The 21,111-nt window shown below is 40.4% G+C and overlaps 1 protein-coding gene across 1 annotated transcript in view; it reads right to left on the bottom strand.

Annotated features, from left to right (window-relative positions):
• csmd3b (CUB and Sushi multiple domains 3b) overlaps positions 1-21,111 on the bottom strand; it is a 313,752-nt gene that overhangs the window by 99,264 nt on the left and 193,377 nt on the right. Inside the window, exons 7-10 of the mRNA XM_046418010.1 lie at positions 18,101-18,178; positions 13,520-13,607; positions 13,259-13,383; positions 4,308-4,429 (exon numbers count right to left, since the gene is read on the bottom strand). Coding sequence (XP_046273966.1) covers positions 4,308-4,429; positions 13,259-13,383; positions 13,520-13,607; positions 18,101-18,178 — 413 coding nt within the window. The remainder of the gene's footprint in view (positions 1-4,307; positions 4,430-13,258; positions 13,384-13,519; positions 13,608-18,100; positions 18,179-21,111) is intronic.

Raw genomic sequence — 21,111 nt, 5'->3', positions numbered from 1 at the left:
AGCTTCAGTGAGTATGCCTGAATTCTGTAAGCCTATAAGGCATTGTAAATTAGCACGAAGAAAGCCTACACGAAAGTGCAACTTTCCAGTCTTACTCAGCGCTCTCACATTACTTTTCCTTTGTGGTGGCCACCAAATATGCAGCATGGCAGCACTGCAGTAGTCTTCTTGTACCCATGGGTTATGCATCAGACTGTGCAAACGAATGTGCATGAAGTGATGCAAAACCTGTCCATACTTAATGCTGTCATTTCATATAACAGAGCACCATCTATCATTTGCACGTACTTGCTGCATGTCCAGCTATATTAGTGGACTAAAGCAACTCACATGAAGTTGCCACATTTGTCTTACCTCATGCATCATAAACAGATCATATAAAAAGTGTTTTGACTCGCTGACAGAACATGGGAACATAGAAAAGGCAAAAGAGGAAACTAAATGAAGGGGAAAATGAGAGGTTCTTTAAGAAGAGAAGAGAAAAGAAGAGAAGAGACTAGTAATGGCCATCCCAGCATGCCACCCCCCCAAGGTTAAATGAGAACAGGAGAGAATGAATCGGCTCTAAAGGCTCATTCTGCCAAAACTAAATGAAGCAATAACATCAGAGAGCTATAGAACCCCATTAACACTTAACCTGAAAGAGGGAGCAGAGGAGTGGGCAGACAGAGAAAGAGAGAGGGACGGAGGGAATAGGACTGACAGAGACTGAGAGAGAGAGAGAGAGAGAGACTATGTGAGGAGAGAAACCCTGCACCTCTTTACGTTCAAAGTGTGAGAAGAAGACAGTGAGAAATGTAGCATGAGGATGGGAATGGGTGCAACGGAGAGAGTGATGCCAGTGAAACTGTGAAAAACAGACTTTTTTTTCCCCCTAAAGTGCCCTCCCCCTCTTCTCTCCGTGTTCTCTCTTTCTCCATAGTAATTTGATGGTTTCGGGCTGAGCTCTTTAATGAAGAATCTGGGTAATACTGAGGACAGAGCCTCTGGGAGTGAGGGAGGAGGAGGAGGAGGAGGGCCGGGCAGTGTAGAAAGGACAGAAAAAGAAGGATAAGACAGGGAGAATGAGAGAAAGGGAGTAAAGGATGAAATAGGGAGACACATGTATGAGCAATAAAAGAAGGAGATGTTCTGCTAGTGTGAGAGGCAGGCTCAGCTGGGATTCTTCCTTTTCACTCAAAGTGTTGTGGTGCCTGCACCATCACCCTCTACCCCCTGCTTCAGCCTCAGATTCTCTTTTTGGGGTCCCAGTGTCTGTTTTTTCCTATCTTGTTGATTTCTCTCCTTAGGTGATCAAATGACCGCACACTTGCGGCCACTTTTCCCTCATGGGTTTTCGCTGCAGTTCGCAGGATCATCGATGCTCTCGTTGTATTCCTGACATGTTGTTCACCTGCCAGTTCCCCACTGTTTGTTTTCCTCCACCACCTGCCCAAACTAAGGTTGCTTTTGAACTAGTAAACTACCTCTGACTCCCCTAGATGTGTCTCTGAATCTGCAATTTCCTGTTGCCCGCTAAACACTTGAAGAGCCACGACAGAATGTGAATTCCTGCGCTCAACACTAATCATGGGCAAAGCTTCCAGTGGAGGATCAGTGTGTATATAAACATGTCTTTTTGCATCCTTGAATCTGATCACTACACAGTCAGCGTTGTGGTACATGGTAAAGCCATCTATGTGATCTATTATTTCCAGCAGATTTAAAGTCTGTGTAATGATACATTTTTCACCAAATACATTTTTCACAGCAATGTATTGGCTCAGCTCTTTTCAGAATAATAATACTTGGGTTTCTACTTTAGATTATGCCACAGAAGTATTTCTGAAGTTCAAAAACTTATTTTTGAAAAAGTACGTCTTCAAATTGACTGATTAATGCTACTGGCTTCACCAACTTTAAAACATCCTTCTTGAGATTCTGCCAAAAATCTGACACTTATCTGATGGCGGTAAGACAAGTCTGACAGAACCAAAAATGCAAATCCATCAGTGAGATTTAGTTTTACATATTGACATGCTCTTTCCCATGCGCCTCTTCACAGGTGTCTCGCATGAATACAACAATGTGTCAAATTAGATGAAAAATGAATGAAGATGGGAGAACAATTGAAGTTATACTAAATGATTTGTCACTCTTTCTTATACTTATCTCTGTCTTTCGCTTTGTAATTTCATCTGGCTCTTTGAATGGTTTTAGTTTCCCTCTGACTTACAATTTCTGCCAGTGTCAAACTTATGAACGCGATCACAATACAAGGTTTAAATGACAGATTTTGCTTTTGAAAAAATAGTTTCCACAGTTTGAATAAAGAAACTTCAAACTGTTTTTAATGTCAAAGGGAATTTTTGAATGTGGTGATTAAGAGTTGTCTTTTTTATATGTTTTTTTCTTAAAATCAACCAAAGGAAGAACTCGGTGTTAACCATTTGAACTCAAGTTCTCTAGCGTCTGTTTCTGCATGAGTTTGAGTCTGTGCTTGTTCTTTAAAAAAAAAAAACTTTTATTGAATTGTAGAGAGGAAATGTGGTAAAAGAGAAAGGAGGATGACCTGCTGGACTTGAACGTTGTGTTTATGCAGTGCATGTCTTTGCCCTGTTTGCCTTTTTCCCGCTTTGCCTGCATTTGTTCTAAAATGGATGCTCATCCTCTTCACAATACAAATTTACAGATCAGTGAAGTCCTCTAGTTTGACAGTAGCAACATACAGGACATGTTTGGTGCAATGACACGTCTATGCTGCAATACAGTGCACGACATACATGTAATTTAGTATATGATAAGGTCCTATCAGTACAACCTTTAGATAAAGGGCTATAAAAATGACTTGATGTAGCTTCAGTTGATCTGGTCTTCATTTCGGCCAGTGTGTTTGGCAATATCCATAATCATACATAATGCATATACATTCATTTTCAAACTACTCATACGCTCTCTCACACACACACACACACACACACACACACACACACACACACACACACACACACACACAGGCACCCCGCAGAGCGCAGACAGAGGGGCATTAGTACTATAGCCTTCAACAGTCACATACACATTGTAGCCTTCAACAGAAAATGTATTGCTCTAGGCCATAAACCACAGGCCTTGGGCAGTGACAGAGAGTTGTGTGTGTGTGTGTGTGTGAGAGAGAGAGAGAGACAGAAAAGGTAAAAAAAGGTTTTGAGCAAATGCAAAGCAACTGAGTGTGTGAGTGTATTTGCATGAGCAGCTAGGCGTGTTTGAACACACATGTATGTAAAAGTGGGTGCGCGCCCATGTGACTGTGCTCATATGTGTATGTACGCCCGTATGGTGCTGACGCAGGTGTTGCCATTGACAACAGAGCGGTCACCACGGTGACCCTGAGTGGAATACGGAGGTGTCTCCTGAATACCAATCAGATTTCTCCTGGGAAATAAGGAGACCAATGGGAGCAATCCGTCTAACTTCCAGCCTATCGTCTTCCCCTTTGCAGGATTAACGAATCTCACAGAATTAGACACTGATATGCTCTGACTAGCATATCATTTACAGTACCTTCTACATGAATTATTATTAATTATGTAAAAATGCTGCTAAACCAACTTTGTAAACGGCTGAACTGAACTGCTGTGTTATATTAAAACTTAGATGAAATGCATGGAGTTCAAAGCCTGCAAGCGAGTTCAGGCAGATGACTTGAGCTCACTCACACATCACATACTGTTTCATTGCTGCATACTATATATCCAACACACTGTTAACAATAAAGCAGGCTTTAAATGGCTTGCCCTGCCATTGCTGCTCTTGCTTATTTAACATTTTATAAGCTCAATTTCCAAGCTATCAATCACCTGCAGGCTTTAATTTCCTCTTTACTATCCTCAGCCCCCCAAAACTTCTCTGTGTTTACCTTAGGCACACTTTCAGGGAATAATGAGATCACAGCCTACATGCAAAATATCTTCTCTTTTCATACTTCATAGACCACCCACCAGATAAGAGATTCTCCATCGTACAGATGCACCCACCAATGAGTATATCTCCCATCTGACCTATTTAAAAATGTTTGTTTTACTGTTCAAGTAACAATTTGACAGTTGATGACTGGACTCTCATGATACTCAGCTGTGATTTTAAACAATAAACGGATCAAATGCTCAGATTTCACTCAATTCTGAAATGATTAAAAGCAATATGTATTAATTAACAAAAGCTATCAGAAGTTGAGATTTTGTTTGACACACGGAGACAGAAAGACAAAGAGAGAGAGAGAGAGAGAGAGAGAGAGCGAGAGAGAGAGCGAGAGCGAGCAGGAGCTTTACCTTATTGGGATTTGAAGCACTGATTATCCACACACACTGTGCGTTGCTCTCATATTGAATTGGGAAGTTCGGAGATGTGAAGGTTCCTGATGGCCCATGAAGATTACTGCCACATGTCTTCACTGTAAGCAGAAATAACATAGCCATGTTATTGGTAGCGACAGTACAAATAACAGCAATTGTTGAGTCGCCGCACCACAACAGAAGGACAGATCACCATCAGAATTAAAACAATTTCAGTGACGCTTAGCCAGACTCTCTGATGCTAATGGTGGATCACAGCGGCAGAGCAGTAAAAAACAATTAAAATGGACACTAATGTAATGCTACGAGTGCAGTGAAAGGAAGAGAAGACTCAAGTGCACACAAGAACAGAAAGAGAAACAGAAGGTCAAAAAGATGCTATTGATACTGTCAGTGACATCTCCCCCGATAGGAGTATTTAATTGGAAGCTATTGGCTGTGAAATACCACAGGATTAGCAAGTATTGACTGATAGAGACACTCACCAGCAATTTACTCTCAAAATCTATTCAAAGTCAACAACCTCCAACTACAAGCTCAATAATAACTGCATTTCATTTTAAAAAGAAATAAAACACGGGAGAGTGTGCACATCTTTCTTTAAATATCAGGGGATAATAGATAACAGTGGCTTTTGTGTTCTTAAACTTTGAAACTAGACTTGGTTGACCCTTGCTGGAAGAGCGCACAACTGCGTAGTTTGAGGGCAGATCCGCTTGGTGAATCCATAGAAGCAATGTACTGTATGTCAAATGCACACAAAGCCACAAACTCTGAAGCTACACTCAGTGGGGTGTTAAAAATGACACATGCTAGTTGTTCGATAAACCAACCAAGCCTTTATTAGGCTGTGTGCTCTGACTGGATGTGATAGAGAACCTGCTTGTCTGTCCTTGGGTCGTCCTGTTAGAGTTGGGAGGTAATTTTCTGGTTGGTTTGAAGCAGTGTTTGTTCCTTAATTAGTTTGTTCAGCAGCAGGCCTTAGGAACACGTACAGTTAACACCCACACCCACACACACACACACACACACACACACAAGCAAAAACGCAAAAGCATGAACAGTCACATTTTAAGGGGACATATATGTTGCATGTATGCACAAACAAGAATGTGTGTGTCATGAGACAGGGAGAATGAGAGAAAGGTATATGTGTCACTCTGACACACACACACACACACACACACACACACCTGCTATTGTGACTTAGAATGCAGGCAAGGGACAAGTAAAAGAATCATACCACAGTGTGTTTTGTACACGTGTTTCTTTGTGTGTGTAATGGGGTGTGTCCGTGAGGCGCTGTAAGGGTGTCAGAACAAGCACAAGACCCCTTAGAGACAACCCTATATCCCTCCTGTCTGCCTCTCGGCCTGCGTCTCTGTGTCTCCCTGTCTCTCTGTCTTCTGGATCGCTGCCCGAGTTCCCCCTGACTGAACCCAGTTGATGCTTGTTTCTCTAATTCTCAATGCATCTTCAGTTGACCTTCTCTTGTGCACAGCTCCCTGCAATTTATAAACTGATAGATACATAGAGACGAAGTGCGTGTGTGTGTGTGTGAAATGATTTATCTGCATGTCTAAGAGAGTGTGCCTGTCTTTGTGAGAGTGTGTGCGTATGCGTGTGTGATGACAGCTCAATCAGCGTGGCCTGAACGAATGGCCAACTCATCACCACGGGCACGGTGTTGCTATAGCGATAGCGCAGAGAGAGTTATCACCAGGATTACCAGAAGAGCTAACATCTCATAATTTATATTAAACTCCATCCGTCTCTTGGCCCGCATCTGTCTGTCTCTCTCTGCACCTTTTCTTCCCCGCTGTCTCTGTCCGCCTATCAGCCACTGTATGCAGGTCACGACTCACATTGCACTCTACGATTTGCACTTGAGAGTGTTTTTCTTCTGTTTCACTCATGAGAGGTGGACTGTATTTACTCAAGCACTGCAATTAAGTACAGTTTTTAGGCACTTCCACTTACTTACTGTTTCCATTTAATGTTATACATATACTTTACTACTTTACAAGAACCGCAATGCTACAATGCATCACAGATAATAGATATATAACATACTGAATAATAATACTGGATACCACCAAAAGGGTGTTGCTCATGCTTTAATCATATACTCCTGTACTTTTTCTTACTGCATTCATTTTACATGTTCATTTGAAGTTTTTCACAAATTCTTCTGACCTTTACTTTCTCTGACACCCAGATGCATTTAAGTCTAATATTCACTCCTCTTTTAGCTCTGCTTTGGTTTCCACCATGTCTAAAGAAATATACTTAGCTGCTCTGTAGCCGGTTGATACTCCACCATGTTTGTTGACAAGTTGTTAAAATGGGGCTGTCTGCAGTCTGGTGCTGAAGAGTGTTCATACAGTGGATATATGAGTTCTTTCACTGACTTTCACTTACACAGTCATTTAACCCACATATTAACATAATGTGCAGCCTTTAGTAAGCATCTCGGTCTGTCTGTAAGTCTGTCAGTTGGTGTAGTCCCTCTGTCCCTCCATCTCTTGCTCTCCCTCTCATCATTATTTATACTGGCACACAGCATAGAGCGCTTGAAGCCAGAAGGGCCACACTATCATTGAAGTGATAATGAATTCGAGATCAAATTAAAAATTTTGATGAGGTCTATCTGGTAATAAAAACATATTGTTGGAATCACAAGAGATATTAGCTGAATGTTTTCGACAGGAACTGCTGTGTGTGTGTCTGTGTGTGTGTGTGTGTGTAATAACACATCCTCGTTTGAGTTCATATATTAAGAATAACCGAATTCCCTCAGGATTTTCACTTTTTCTCGCTCTCTCACACACAAACACTCACATGCATATTCGCATCACAACCGTCAGGATGCCGACCAAAAACGTTTCAGGCGAAGGCTGCATTGCCAGACCATATACTGCAGCTCCAATGGACCTTGCTCACAGTTCCCCAAAGTTTGGTTTTATGGCTTCAGAGCATAACTGGCGCACCCCACAAGCACTGAGAAGGTTGCTGAGAGAAATGTTTTTTGATTCTTAATTTTATTGCCGTTAGGCTTCACAGTGTTTTGACTTGGTTTCCCATCCTAGCATGGCCAAAATGTATAAGAGTTTCCGTCGGTCTGACCCAAGGTCTCTAACTCTGCTGCTTTCTCAGCAGGATGGCCTTTGCAGTTACTGAGTTGTCCCCTCAGTGGAGGGCTCAGGTTCAATCATCCATACAGCAATACTTGCTGAGGCATACCAAGGACACTTAACCCCTACCTGTTCCAGATTGCATGCCTGACCCTGCACCCCAACCTGAGAGCATAAACAGAACTGGGGGAGAGGCAAATCAAACAGAAAATGAAGTGGAATCACACGAATGAGCTTTCAAAAGTACACATTTTAAAGGAAGATTTAGGAACAGCATGCTATTGGGTCAGCAAATATATATGTAGTTTTTTTTTTTTAGTCTCAGAGCTGGTTTACAAGATGCTGAGCTGTTATCAAAACTATTACTTTCTTGGTTTAGCTTTTGCCCTCAATCAAGTAAACATTATCCTATGGGAAGACAGTCCAGCCATCAATGAACTGACTGTAGTCATTTCTGAGCTTAGTAACTCAGGAATCAATCATTGGTGTGCTCTGGTGACATTGTATATAATCCACTAATCCATCACAAAATGCCTACAAGCTAGGTGTGAGGAGATTTTTAAAAATGGTTAACTTCCTGATGATGGTAATTTCTTCATCAAAAGTAACTTCATGATTAAAGTACATGAAATATTAAAGGAACATCCCCATAAAAGGAAATTTCTTATTAAAGTAACTTTGATAAGGATGATGTGTAATCAACTGGACTGGTAAGCTGGAATGAAAACCTCAAACCATCATTTTGACAGAGACTACTTTTGTATTGATAACAAACACACAAATATTACTTGTCAGGTTATTATGTTCATTTTTAAGTACATGTACAACTTGTCTGGAGTGTTTTCTTTAATTAAATTATACCAACAAGTGTAGCAAATTAGATGGATCTGGATCAATTTTACAACATACACTTAATACATGTCAAAAACACAAAACAGCCAGCTTTTTATAAAGGTCATGTGTTCACACTGGACGTTAGATCACAGTGCTGAGTCAGATTAGAGATCAGAAGCTTCTGCCGGAAGGCTGAACTGGCTGTTTTAACGGGCTGCCTACAGGAGCAGATAGATTGACCAATGGACATGGAGAATGATTGATGACACCATTAAGCTGGCACACACTGTTCCAATGGCCTCTCGCTCTGGTTTGAGTTTAATGGGTACTCACACACACACACACACACACACACACACACACAAATACACCTATCGAGACAGTCATTTAGTGTGGCTGTTGTACAGTAGTCGCACACTCAAGTTTCTTTCTTTCGTTCCCTCAGTTCTTCTTTATTTCTTCCTTTCTTTGTTTCTTTCTTTCCTTCAGTCCTTCTTTGTTTCTTTCTTTTTTCCTTTCCTTCCATCCTTCTTTCTTTTGTTCGTTTGGAGACAATTATGCGGATGTGTGTGCATGTGTGTACATCGAGTTGACAAGCAGCAACCTTTCGTTGAGTCAGTATATTCAGTCAGATCAACTGAACTCCCCTGGAGTTCACACACACACACACACACACACACACACACACACACACACAGAGTTGGCTCAGTGGCCTTGCCATCTGTCCATTAATCAAGGTGCCACATGGACTCGCTCTCTCTCTTTCTCTCTCTGTCTGTCTGTGTCTCTTTCTCTCACAAAGTGTTGCAGGAGTGGACAGAAGGGCATTGCAATTTGATAGCTGTTTTTGCGGTTTAATTTTATTTAGTTTTGTAACTGTTTTACTGTGTCTAATAAAACGATTACCACTCTGTCCAACCTCTCTCTCTTTTGTTATCTTTATGTGTCCCTTTCTATTAGCTCATTCTTGTGATATAAAGGGCAAATTTTCAAGATACATTCACTTTATTTTCTCTCCAATGTTCCAAAAGACACATTTAGCTGTATTTAAGTGTTCTGACAGAAGTGACCCTTTAATAAGTCAGCTGGCTTGATGCTCCCTGACAGATTGTCTCTCTCTCAATGTTATTCATGAATTTCCACTTTGGCTGTTGGTTGGTGTGGATGTAAAGGTCAAATCTGAACTGTGTTCAGCTAGACACAGCCTGTCTCCCAGTCCGATTTTGCAGCATGAAACAAAGCAGGCTAAATAAGGAAACTGTACATTAGACAACACAATGTTTTCTTCTCACTGAAGATCAAATGTGCATTTATTGCACAACAGCCATGGCTGCTCTGCTCTCTGGCCAGTGGAGGTGCAAACCGCAGCACAGAGGCTTACGTCTGTTTGGTAATTTCCTGACTTAAAAGGAACACACTAGTGCCAGGATAGATGGATGCTTGTGCACATCAGTTGTGTTTATGCAGATGTAGCTTTTTTTTTTTTTTTTTTGGCCTACATGTTCTGGAAAGAAATTGCACTGGCATTTCCAACCAGCTCAGACCACAACTTCAAACACTGTGGGCACCTTAATTAAATTTTCTATCAAAATAGGCACTTAACTCCCTTTTTCCACACAGTGGAGTGGAAATCCACCCAGGTTCCATGTTCCTACAGTGCAAATTGTTGGGCGTACTATACCTTTTAGAAAACATAAATCAAGTAGACTGACAAGTAGAATCATACTAGAAACATTTTATTGTGGTAACATGGTGCATGTTCATGTCTTCTAAGCAGTTTTTGCATCACTATGCAGGATCAGGAATTTCACTGTAAAACTGCGAAACAAATGTTGCACGATTGTAAGGGGATTTGGGAGAATTTTTGAGTGCTGTGTAATCAGCGGATTCTCTCTGAGAGGCCAAAAACTGCTGCATATGCAAAAGACGAGATGAATTGATGTGGCTGGCCTTTACTGAAGACCACCAACACCCCACCTGCTGATGCTACATTATGCTGCTTACAATGTACTCCTGCTCTGAGAGGGCAGACAATAAAACCTGTGAATGAATGTTAAGAGCCACAGACCACTTCTAGACAAAAGCGAGGTTGATTCTACTCACTAGAGGTTGACTCTACTCACTTTACACTAGCCTGTCTCTCTTGCCTCGGAGGCATTTTTATTTTTGGAATTTCAATATTGAATTTTTGTCCCTGAGGGGAAACTTATTTTTGTGAATAGGTTTAAAAATAGAGGAGTAGACTCAATTCTTTTCACACTGCCTTTCAGCTAAGCCACCGCCACCAAAACACCCCATTTCATATGGTTACAGTTGCATACGAGTGTGGGTTGTCTTTTCTGTTTTCTTTTTTTGAGTTATCCTGGCATATAGCTCAAATAAAGCCTCAGCGTTTGTTGTCAAAACAATAGGAATCCAATGTTACACGCATCTTGTCCTTCAAGCAACCTCAGTGTGTTTATCCAGGGATTTATGGGAGTTTTGAAGATGGATGTCTTTCTGTTTACCAAAGTAGGACAGAGATAACCTGCATAGCAATGATACAGTAGCAAGCAGGAGAAATATCATCTTCTATCCCCAAAATATTATCATCTAAACAAGCACGATTTGTAGATAGTTTAATAGCATTCGAGGTTGTTGGTAGATGTGTCAGAGAGCATGTCATGAACTGTGATCTGAACTATGAATGTCACGAGTTTCTTTTGACACAGGGCAGCATGATCTGAGTTTGTGCAGCTTGCAACAGAGGATCAAGCTGGAGTAACACTGCCCTCCATTGTGAGATGCTTATAATAACTAAGATCAACTAGTACAGAATCACTAGTTACTTAGCAACAACCACGGAGCAGGATGATGCACTTTGTCATGGCTTTGTCAAAAAGTTCCTCCTCGAACAGTTGTTCGTGCTGGGAACACCAGCAAGTGTGCTTTAAATTAAACAGAGCTTTAACAATGCACACCTGCTACTCTGAAGCTGCCTCGGCTTGGTGAAAGTGTCTCACCCTGCCTGCATACTTTTCCTTCAAAGATCCCTGCTGACCGCAGCCCTGATGGCTCTGTTTCCCGCAGATAGAGGTCATTCTTTTTAACCATTCACCGCTTCAGGGGACAACATCAGTGGCTTTTAATGTCAGTGGTCGTCTCCCTTTGGGGAGGCTTAGCCCATCATCACAAGCAGGTAAATGCAAGACTTGATTAGCTTAATGTCAGTATTTAATTGGTCATTATAAAGTCTTTAATGATGATGAATCCCTAACAGCCATTAACAATCTTAAAGAGCCAATCAAAGGGTATCAGCTTTATAATATCTTTGATAATGACTTGGATAATAAGGTTGATTGGCAGAGAACGGTCAGAGCCCAAGAGACACAGCCATATCCTAACTGTATTGGCCAGGTTATATCCTGCCTGCTTACAAGAATGTGTGGCGTCATGTTAACACAAAGCTTAATGAAGGTCAGTCCCCCCATGTCCCCGGTTCACAAGAGAAACCAGGGTGGCAGGGTGAGGGCAAGAGTGCAAGACCCTCAAGTGACTCGTATCTGTCCCAGTCGGGTGTCCCTGAGCAAGTTACTGAATCCCGATGGACTTCCAGGGCACTACTCTGTGGCTGACCTTGAACTTTGACCTCACGGTGGAAAAAAGCTATTAGGAAGAAGAAATAATGTATCACATCACAAAATTATCATCCAGGCCTGACTGCAGTCAGAGAATTCACATAACGAGATTAACACAGGGTTGTTGCGTACCCTTTGGCTTCAACATTTCTATCTCTGATTTATACTTTAAACCTTAAACATGAGTTTAAGGTAGCCCTGTGATTGACTGGTGACCAATCCAGGGTGTACCCCCCCTCTCGCCTGTAGTCAGCTGGGATAGGCTCCAGCCCCCCTTTAACCCTGACGGATAAGCAGTATAGAAAATGGATGGATGGATGAGTTTAAGGTTACTTTACTCTTGTGACTTTTTTCAACTAGTGTTCATAAACTAAGGTCTTCTGATGGACGCAGTGATTTTTACTTTCACACAGGCTGTAATTCAAGCAGAGACACTAGGTGTGTCATTTTTAAGCTTTTCCTGGCCTCCTTTTCCTCCTTTTTCTATTCCCATGCTCTTGCTTTCTCTCTTCCTAGTTTTGTCTCCCTTCCGGTTCTATACCTCAGTGATTATTAGTTACTGTGGGTGTTAAAGTACAAACACACACACACACACACACACACACACAGAGTGAGTATTGGTTTTTATGTTAAAGTATGTGTCTTAAGTCACAGTCTGAAGCCCAGTGAAGGGAGACATGACAAACGACTTTGGCATTTAACATGACAGACGCCCTCTCTCTTTCTCTTTCTTTCACACTCTCTTTGTGCATGTGTGTGTGTGTGTGTGTGTGTTGCAAGTGTGAGACCAAAACGCTGGCAGATATGAAACTGGAACAAGTAACAGAAGCTTATGAATGAATATCTGAAACATGTTACTTCCCAGAAGAAGCACGCCTTTCTCCATGTGAGCAAAACCAAAAAGAAATATGAAGTCACTTTTTGTTGCTGTGTGCATGAGCAGATTAAAGTGCAATTTTGCAACGAAGGGTGTAATTTTAGGTCCTCAAAAATCACTATCATAACTCCCCTGATGAAAGCATACAACGCATCATGTTGGTGAGACGCTACACTCCGAATATTGGATTATGGAGTGTTTTGTTTCATAATTTCATAGCCAGGGGCTTGAAACTGATTTGCAATTTTTCCACCATAAACTCAGCTCTGATCAACACAAACTCATGCTGAGGAGAGGCCAAGACAACACGCTGGCAACACTTCGAGGCAGTGTACATGGGGAGTTGTGCTCAAGTGTTGTCTTACCTTCATTACAGCTGTGATTACTGTCTCTTTCTCCGTCTCTGACTCTGGTAGGAAATTCATGTGCTTGTGTGCAGATGCGTCGTCGACAGGTCCGTCTTACCTTTACAGACTGGTCTGTGGTCGCTCCAGGCTGCGAAGACTTCAGCCACCCTCTGGCAGCTGATGGTTTTGCTGCCCTGAAGAACGTAGTCTTCTCCGCAGCTGAACTGCACCACACTGCCGATGCTACACACAAACACGCACGATCACACATGTTGTTAAGACAGGGAGAGTCAGACATACAAAAAACAGGATTAAAATTTAAACACACACATGTCATTTCAGGCCTGTGTGTGTGTATGTTCCTGCATACAAATTTTACCTGAAATCATTTCCATGGCGTTTTCCATTCTCTGGCTCTCCCGGGTCGGGGCAGGAGTTAGACGCCTGTCTCACACCACCTTCATTTACTACACAGACAGACAGACAGGTGGAGAGCCAGTGGCAGACAGGTGAGACCAAGGCACAGAGAAGGCTGACAGTAAAGCTACACCAGATCAAGTAAGCCGACTCCCTGTAAAGACAGCAGTTCTTTTAGATGAAGACTAATGTTTTCGTGTTGAGAATAAAGTCATTATGAATAAGTTTATATAGTAACTTTGTAAAGAGTGTGGCATTGCTACCACTGTTGCTGCCAAATCTACACTGCAGAACTGCTTCACAGCACCGTGGAATGGCTCTAAAACTGTCTGTGTCTGTCATTCTGTTGATGGCATTGAGCACAAGACTTCTCCAGGTAATTTCCAGCTCTCCACTTATAGTTTCGGTTTTGGAAGCCTGCCTGCCTCGTCACTTTGAGGCAGCAGGAAACAGGTGGGAAGAGAAACCGGGACACAGAGAGAAGGACGAGTTAGACAGTTAGATAGGCAGACAGGGACGACACGGCACTCCAGATACAATCTTAATTCTCAGAGAAACAGAAACAGCTAATCTTGACAGTAACACTCCAAACATCACAGCAGGAGAACAGAGACAACAGACAGAACTGTGCAAATACTCAGTTAGGCTGCGACATCAAAACAAACATTCATCTGACGTGATGCATCTCTGCTCTGTCTCTAATTAAAATAATGGCAGGGAATGTATGTAGCTTTTTTTGCCTTTGCTTTAATACTTCCCCCCCCCTTTTCCTTTTTTGCTACTTTAATTTTTTCTTTGTCCAGCATCCAGTAAATAAAGGTGAATTTCCTTGGATTTCCTCAAAACACAATCCAGTACAGAGTTTTTACTTTTATACAACTGAATCATTCTCACCAGGCTATTCTCTCTCTCTCTCTCTGTCGCTCTTCCTCATTTAAAACTTTTAAAACATTCAAGAAACGTAGCTGTGGGGTTAACTACGGGCAACGGATAGTGTGTGTTAGAATGTGTGTATGTGTGTGTGTGTGTGTGTGTGTGTGTGTGTGTGTGTGTGTGGATGAGCAAAAAGAGAAAAGGCCAAAAAGCTTGTGTGTCTACCCAGGGAAAGCCCAAGAAACATAGCTGTCAGGTAAGTGAATGCAAAACACAAACAACTCCATTCCAATTCAAAAGCTTTCCATTTAAAAAACCTTTCCAGTTTAAACCACATTGTACGTTAAAACCAATTTTTCTGGTGCTGTGTTTTTCTAACACTAATAAGGATCCATCATTGGGCACAAAGCTGTTTCTAGTAGTTTGGCACACAACTGAAGTATTTGTAATGAGCCAGAGTCCTATTTTTACGCAATTAAAGGCCCCACGTGAGGGCATTTCTCGTATGCTTTAATGAGATCAGGGTGAGAGTAAAATTATTTGAATAATCCTTGAATTTTCCTCATCTTTCATTCACATAAATGAATGTAAAATTAGGGCAGTATGGTTTTTTCTTTTTTTTTCCAGTCGTTCGTCCTTTCTTAATGTGTGGTACGAGTAGAATATTTCTAGAGGGAGAAACTGCCTTGGCTCGCTTATTTACTACAGCTTCACAGCAAACAAAACACCCCATGGTGTATTTTGATATTCAAATGCATGGACTGGTATTCAAATGCGAGGGAAACACAACTAATCATGTACTTTGGCATATAATATTCAGCTTATTTCAAAAGCAGCAACAAGCGGACGATGTGGCAGCATTTTGTTGGTGACTAATTGCATTAGTATGATTAAATTTCGTTTGACTGCGGAATATAAAATCCGTTATTATGTTCCTGAATATAAGAGTGAAATATCCTCATGTCTCTTCATTTTTGCCTTCTGCATATTTATCCAGATAGATTTCAAGTTATATTGCTGCTGTGATAAGTCATCTAAAGAGGGTCTCCTAAAGTAGAGCACAAAAGGGAAAAAAAAAAAGATCTCACTAATAGAAAGTAACGTTTCACTGTATTCATTGGCACTCAGCTTCCAGATCAGCAATATTTCATGTGGCTTTAAACTCTGTTGTCAGGTCAAGGCTCTTTAGACTCCAAAATTGGGTATTTCCAATCACCAACCTCCACCGATTTAGAAAGGGTCACAAACATGATCCAGACTGAACTACTGTAAGTCCCTCTATGTTGGCATACCTCAGCCTAACATTTGCCATTTACAGCTAATTTAAAACTCTGTTGTCTGGTTATTAACAAGGGCAGAGAAATGAGACCACATCACTCCTTGTATCCTTACACTTGCTCCCCATTTATTTCAGAATCCTTCAAAATCAAAAAAAGTCTACAGATCTCTCCATGGTCTCGTCCTGACGGACATCACACCTCTTACAGCATCAACACACCCCTCAGATCCTCCCACTATGGCGTGTTGGCTGTGATGCTTTTTAGATGCACCTCAACACCCACTTTTACCCAAAGGCTTTTTATTGTGTTTAACCTTTATTTTAACCTTGGGCTCGCTTCTATTTTAATCTTGCTTTGAAATTCATACCTTCATACCTGCATGGGGATACATAAATGTCCACCTTTGTGAAGCACTTTGATCCTAAACCTATTAGCTTTTTATTTTTTTTTTAAATTACCATATGAATTTAAGAAACTGAAACTACTTTTTCACACACACACACACACACAAAAGGGCTGTTCGACTAACACGCATGTGCATGTTGAGTCGGTATCAACAAACCCAGCAGGTGGCTGGTGTGTGTGTTTGTTAGAGTAGATAGTTTGTTGCTTTGTTGGAGCGGCTAATTTGACCATCTGGACTATTAACACCACAACAGAGGGACTGGTTACAGTATCAGTACTGTGCACACTCTCACACACAAAACCCAACAAAAATCACTTTTTTTACACAGATATATATACATGCTGAGATGCAACAACGCACATAGAGGAACATAAACATGTATATAGGCACAGACAGACACACATACACAAGCTTTTGTGCTTTGCTGAAGTTAAACCAGTCTGAGCGGAGCAAATTAACAACTGAAGCAATCAGAGCCAGACTAATTAACATACAAATTCACATCTGTAGAACCAAACCTCGACCATGACTCTCCAACCTGTCAGGAAAGCTGATGACGATGGGCTGTGTCTCTGTGCTTAGCAGTAACAGTATTTAAAAGACACACGCACAAACACAAAGTGGACAAGCAAATAAGGAACACAAGCGCATAAATAAGAAAATGTTCAAAAATGCATTATTAGCAAGCGTGCAAGCCAAGGAGAGGCAAGCTCTACTTATCTGTGTGTGTGAGTGCGTCTCCTTGTATAGATGCATGTGTACATGTGTTTACATATGCCCTTGTAGGGGTGCATATGTGCATATGCATGTGCAGCATTTATGCATGACTAGGAATCTCTGGGTGTGCAATTGTCTGTGTAATAAATGTATGTACTGTGCTGTGTCTGATTAAAGTAGGTGGGGAGCTGAAAAGTACATAAATATCAGCAGAGTATAATGTGTTATAGTATGTGATTTTATGTGCGCCCAATAGAGAGTAAGGGAGAGCAGAGGAGGTATAATAAAGAGACAAAAAAGTGAGAAGGAAATAAGAGGGAACTGGATGCAAAACAGCTCTAAAAATGTCATATTTAAGTTACACATGATCATTTCACTTCAGTTTATTAAAGAGTTAGTTTCCAAGCTGCCAAAGAAGAGCAGTAATTTAACAAGGAGCTTTTTTGTACTTATTAAGGATGGAGCCCTGGATTTTTTAATATTGTGTGGAAAGACAGGCGTAAAAAACGGACAATGGTGTTTCAATTTGCTACTAACTGCTACATTTCATTTAAACTCCAAAACTAAATATAGACGTGAACAACTGGAGAGATACATTAGTTTCTTTTGGCCTTATAAACTCAGCAACTGCTTCGTTGCCCTAAATTATGTGTGTTTAAATGTGTACAAAAATTTACTTTGGGTGTGTGTTAAGAAGAGAAGAGGGGAGTGATGAGAAGAGAAGGATGAGGAACTGAAGGAGAAGAGGCAGGAGGGGTAAACAGTATTACAACAGCTGATTCACAGTCCCTGATCAAGCCCAAAGCAAGCCAAAACAATCCGTGATTAAGCTAACAGAACAAGCTATGATTAAGTATATCAAAGCAAGCCGTGAAGAAGCATGCATAAACTGAGACACCATGACGAAAATACATACACAAAACATCAAACAACAAAAACACAGCAGTCAGGCAGGAGGCAATTAAACATGCTCCTATAAAGGCTGTGGCATTTTCAACACATTTGTCTTTAAACAGGTCGCTCGCACAGTTCAGTTCTACATTTGTGTGAACTGATGTTACCACATGTTGTCTTGAAAGGTAACAAAAGTTGTTTGTTGTCAACACAAAAGTGTTAAAATTAACAGCCTTTTCAAGAGACAAAATTAAAAAAAAACAAAAACAAAGAACAACAACACAAAAAAAAGTAACACAAATGTAAAAGCAAGCCAAACCAAGCCATCACATGTTAGTGCATTAACCATAGTGACATCAAGATTTGAACTCACATATTGAAAACTTGTTGCTGGAGTCTTTGCCAGGGAATAATTTAACGCCCCGCGATTTAAAATCTACTGATCGCTTCACTGCAGAAGAGAACAAAATACAGAAAAGAGAAGAAAAATCAGAGAACAGATTGGATAAAGTGGGGGGAAAAAAACGAGACCTAGCAAAGGAATTACAAAAAGGCAGATTCTTCTCCCTCACAATACTGAGAGAGAGAAGAGTACAATAGAAAAGAAAGTTACTAAGGCAAAGTAAATTTGGAAATGATGGACGCAGATAGTGACAGAGGCAGAGAAAGACAAAAAGGGAAAAGACAGGAGCAGATAGAGGAAAGAAAGTAAGAGAAATGATTTCAACAATGGCACCATTCAGCACCATTTGTTCATTAGAAGCTTAATTTCTCTCCCACTGTCTGTCACTCACACATACATCAGATGTCGAGGTGTTTTGCTGGAAGCCCCATCATATTCAGAACAAAAGCTGGTAAAGGAAATTGCAGCTTTAATCAAAATGACAATGATGCAGCTCTGTAATCAAAGCATTCAGATAATGGCACGTTAGAAAATAAATGGTTCCCATAATCAGAGTAAATCAAAGATAAGAGGATACAAACTGACGGAGGGATCCCTGCCAGAATGAGCTCTGTTTTCTAACATGGCTGACATCATTTCAGACAGGGTTAGCAATGTTGTGCCTGTATGTATAGCTCAGCATGTATGGAAGACAACGTGGTGTGGGTGGGAGCTGTATCTGAATCCATGCAATCATAATAATAAAAAAAAAAATGCCCTGGGGCTAATCTTCTTTTGACTTCCTCCACATTTGATTTTTCTGCTCTACTTTGTCAAAATAAATGAGCACAACACCAATGTAAATAATGAAAACATAAACACAAATATATCTTGTCCTGAATGACAAAGTACGGTGACAAATCATTTTAATGAATGTCTGATAAAGTGGCTGACAGTCGTCGTTCTTGTAATGACCTGACTAATCCATTGAATGGTGACAAATGGTGGATGAGTTAATGTGCAGCAATTATCCTAATGTTACACAGTGGCTGTTTGCACACACGTGAGTTACATTATATTTGACATGGTTAAATTACATCACATGTATTTTATGCCAACAATTATCCTAATGCTGCTACATACATGCACATATGTTTGCAGGACTCTACTTACAATGTTGACATTTCACCAAATCGATTAATGGGCTAACGATTAATCCAACTCGAAGAGGCTGAACGTCAGCTCCACTCGTGCATTATTGTGTTAACTTACCAGCATGGTAATTTAATGTAGTTTCAGCTGTATGTGAAGTGTGGTGTGTGTGTGTGTAACCCTACAATACTCAATTTGAATGAAAAATGCACTACAAGGCACTTAATTAATCTTCTAATAAAGATGTTAATACAAAGTCTAAGATGAATACATTTGCTAAGCAATGCATTCGCTCATGTGAAAGAAATACCTCATGTGATACACACACACCATATGGAGTTTTTATCATAACATTTTGGTTTTGATTTGTCTCTATATGAAGGTTCAGGTTAGAATATCACTTTGCTCATCAGATGGGAAATCATGTCCATTTAAAGCTGTGAATAAAACAGACCTTTATTTTTAAGGTTCAATGTGAAACTTACTGATCATCAGAGTCTTAACTGTGCCATTGGGCTTTTTTTTTAAGTCAGACTAAGTAGGAAATAATGCGGATTTTCCTTACTTTTAAAAATAACTTCACTGTCATAAATTCTCCATTTCTGAGTTTGCTCCAAGAAAGTCATGTATCACAACTGTTTATGCATCTAAGCACAGGACTCACATAAGCCAAATGCAAAAACATATTGACTAATTTCACAGAAATCCACCTACACAAAGAGTGAAATTTATTATTCCTGACACTGGTGTCAAAGCTTTTCCAAATGAGGGGGAACACACTTGATATCTGACACAGTATCTGCACTCTCTTAGATAAAAGGCGTCTTTCACTTGCATTTTATTTATAATATTTAAGAGCAGGAATTCATATGCCCTGACCGCCCCCTCACTTCCGTGCTCACGTTTTTAGGTCATTTCACAAAAAGTTGGAACAACAACACGCAGCTCGCAAGGAACCATGATATGAGCTGAGTAAATGTTTTTCCATTACATTGCTTATTCTGGGACATATGAAAATCTTACGCAGATAGTAAAACAGAACAAAAAGTGGTGAAACATAAGATAACTGTGTCACTGGCTGCAGATTAAACCCATATTTGAAAAACTGTCGGAAATTAAGAACATTGACGAACCACAGACTCATGTTACTTTCAACAGTGAGGAGAAGCTCTGATCTAGATCAAAGTCTTACAATCGGGTCTAAAATGTATTCCCCTCCGTTTGCAGCCAAATTGGGGAATCTGGGCCAAAAATAGTTAAAAGTCAAATTTGTTATTGCCTGTGCAAATTCATTCACAGTATAAAGCCCCTGTTAATATGCATCATAAAACCTGTCCTGTGTGAATATGCATCAAAGTTAAATATGCCCATGTTAATATTCAGCCTACAAGCAGCAGCTCTTCTGCAAACAACAGATGGAGGGGCATCAGCATTTAAGTAAACCATATTTATGAACTAAATCATTGCATATTTAACTAAATTTTATTTAACTGGCAACAGAATAAATAAGAACTGAACTTAAATGTTTTAAGTAAGAGAAACTAGGTTAACCTCCTTCAGTCTGATGCTGGCCATAGACAGAAAATGAATGATAATATAGCTAACCATGTGTCTGCATTATATTTATAGTAGTTACTTAAATATAATGCTTGACAAATATTATAGATTAATGCATAAAACAAAATAAAACATCCTTATATGTCGTTCACAGTGTAAATGTTAAATAGGTGGTGTTAAACTAAACTAAACTGACCAGGTTCATCTGGACAGATTAAGGCTACTGTAACATTTGGGTTTGTGTAGATTAAATGCACTGGCTGTTTAAGTCAAACAGATTTGATGCAGTTGAC

This window comes from Scatophagus argus, chromosome 17 (genome assembly GCF_020382885.2).
Source record: "Scatophagus argus isolate fScaArg1 chromosome 17, fScaArg1.pri, whole genome shotgun sequence".
Lineage (NCBI taxonomy): Eukaryota > Metazoa > Chordata > Actinopteri > Scatophagidae > Scatophagus > Scatophagus argus.
The sequence above is the reverse complement of the archived record's forward strand: the minus strand, read 5'-3'. Positions and strand labels throughout refer to the sequence as shown.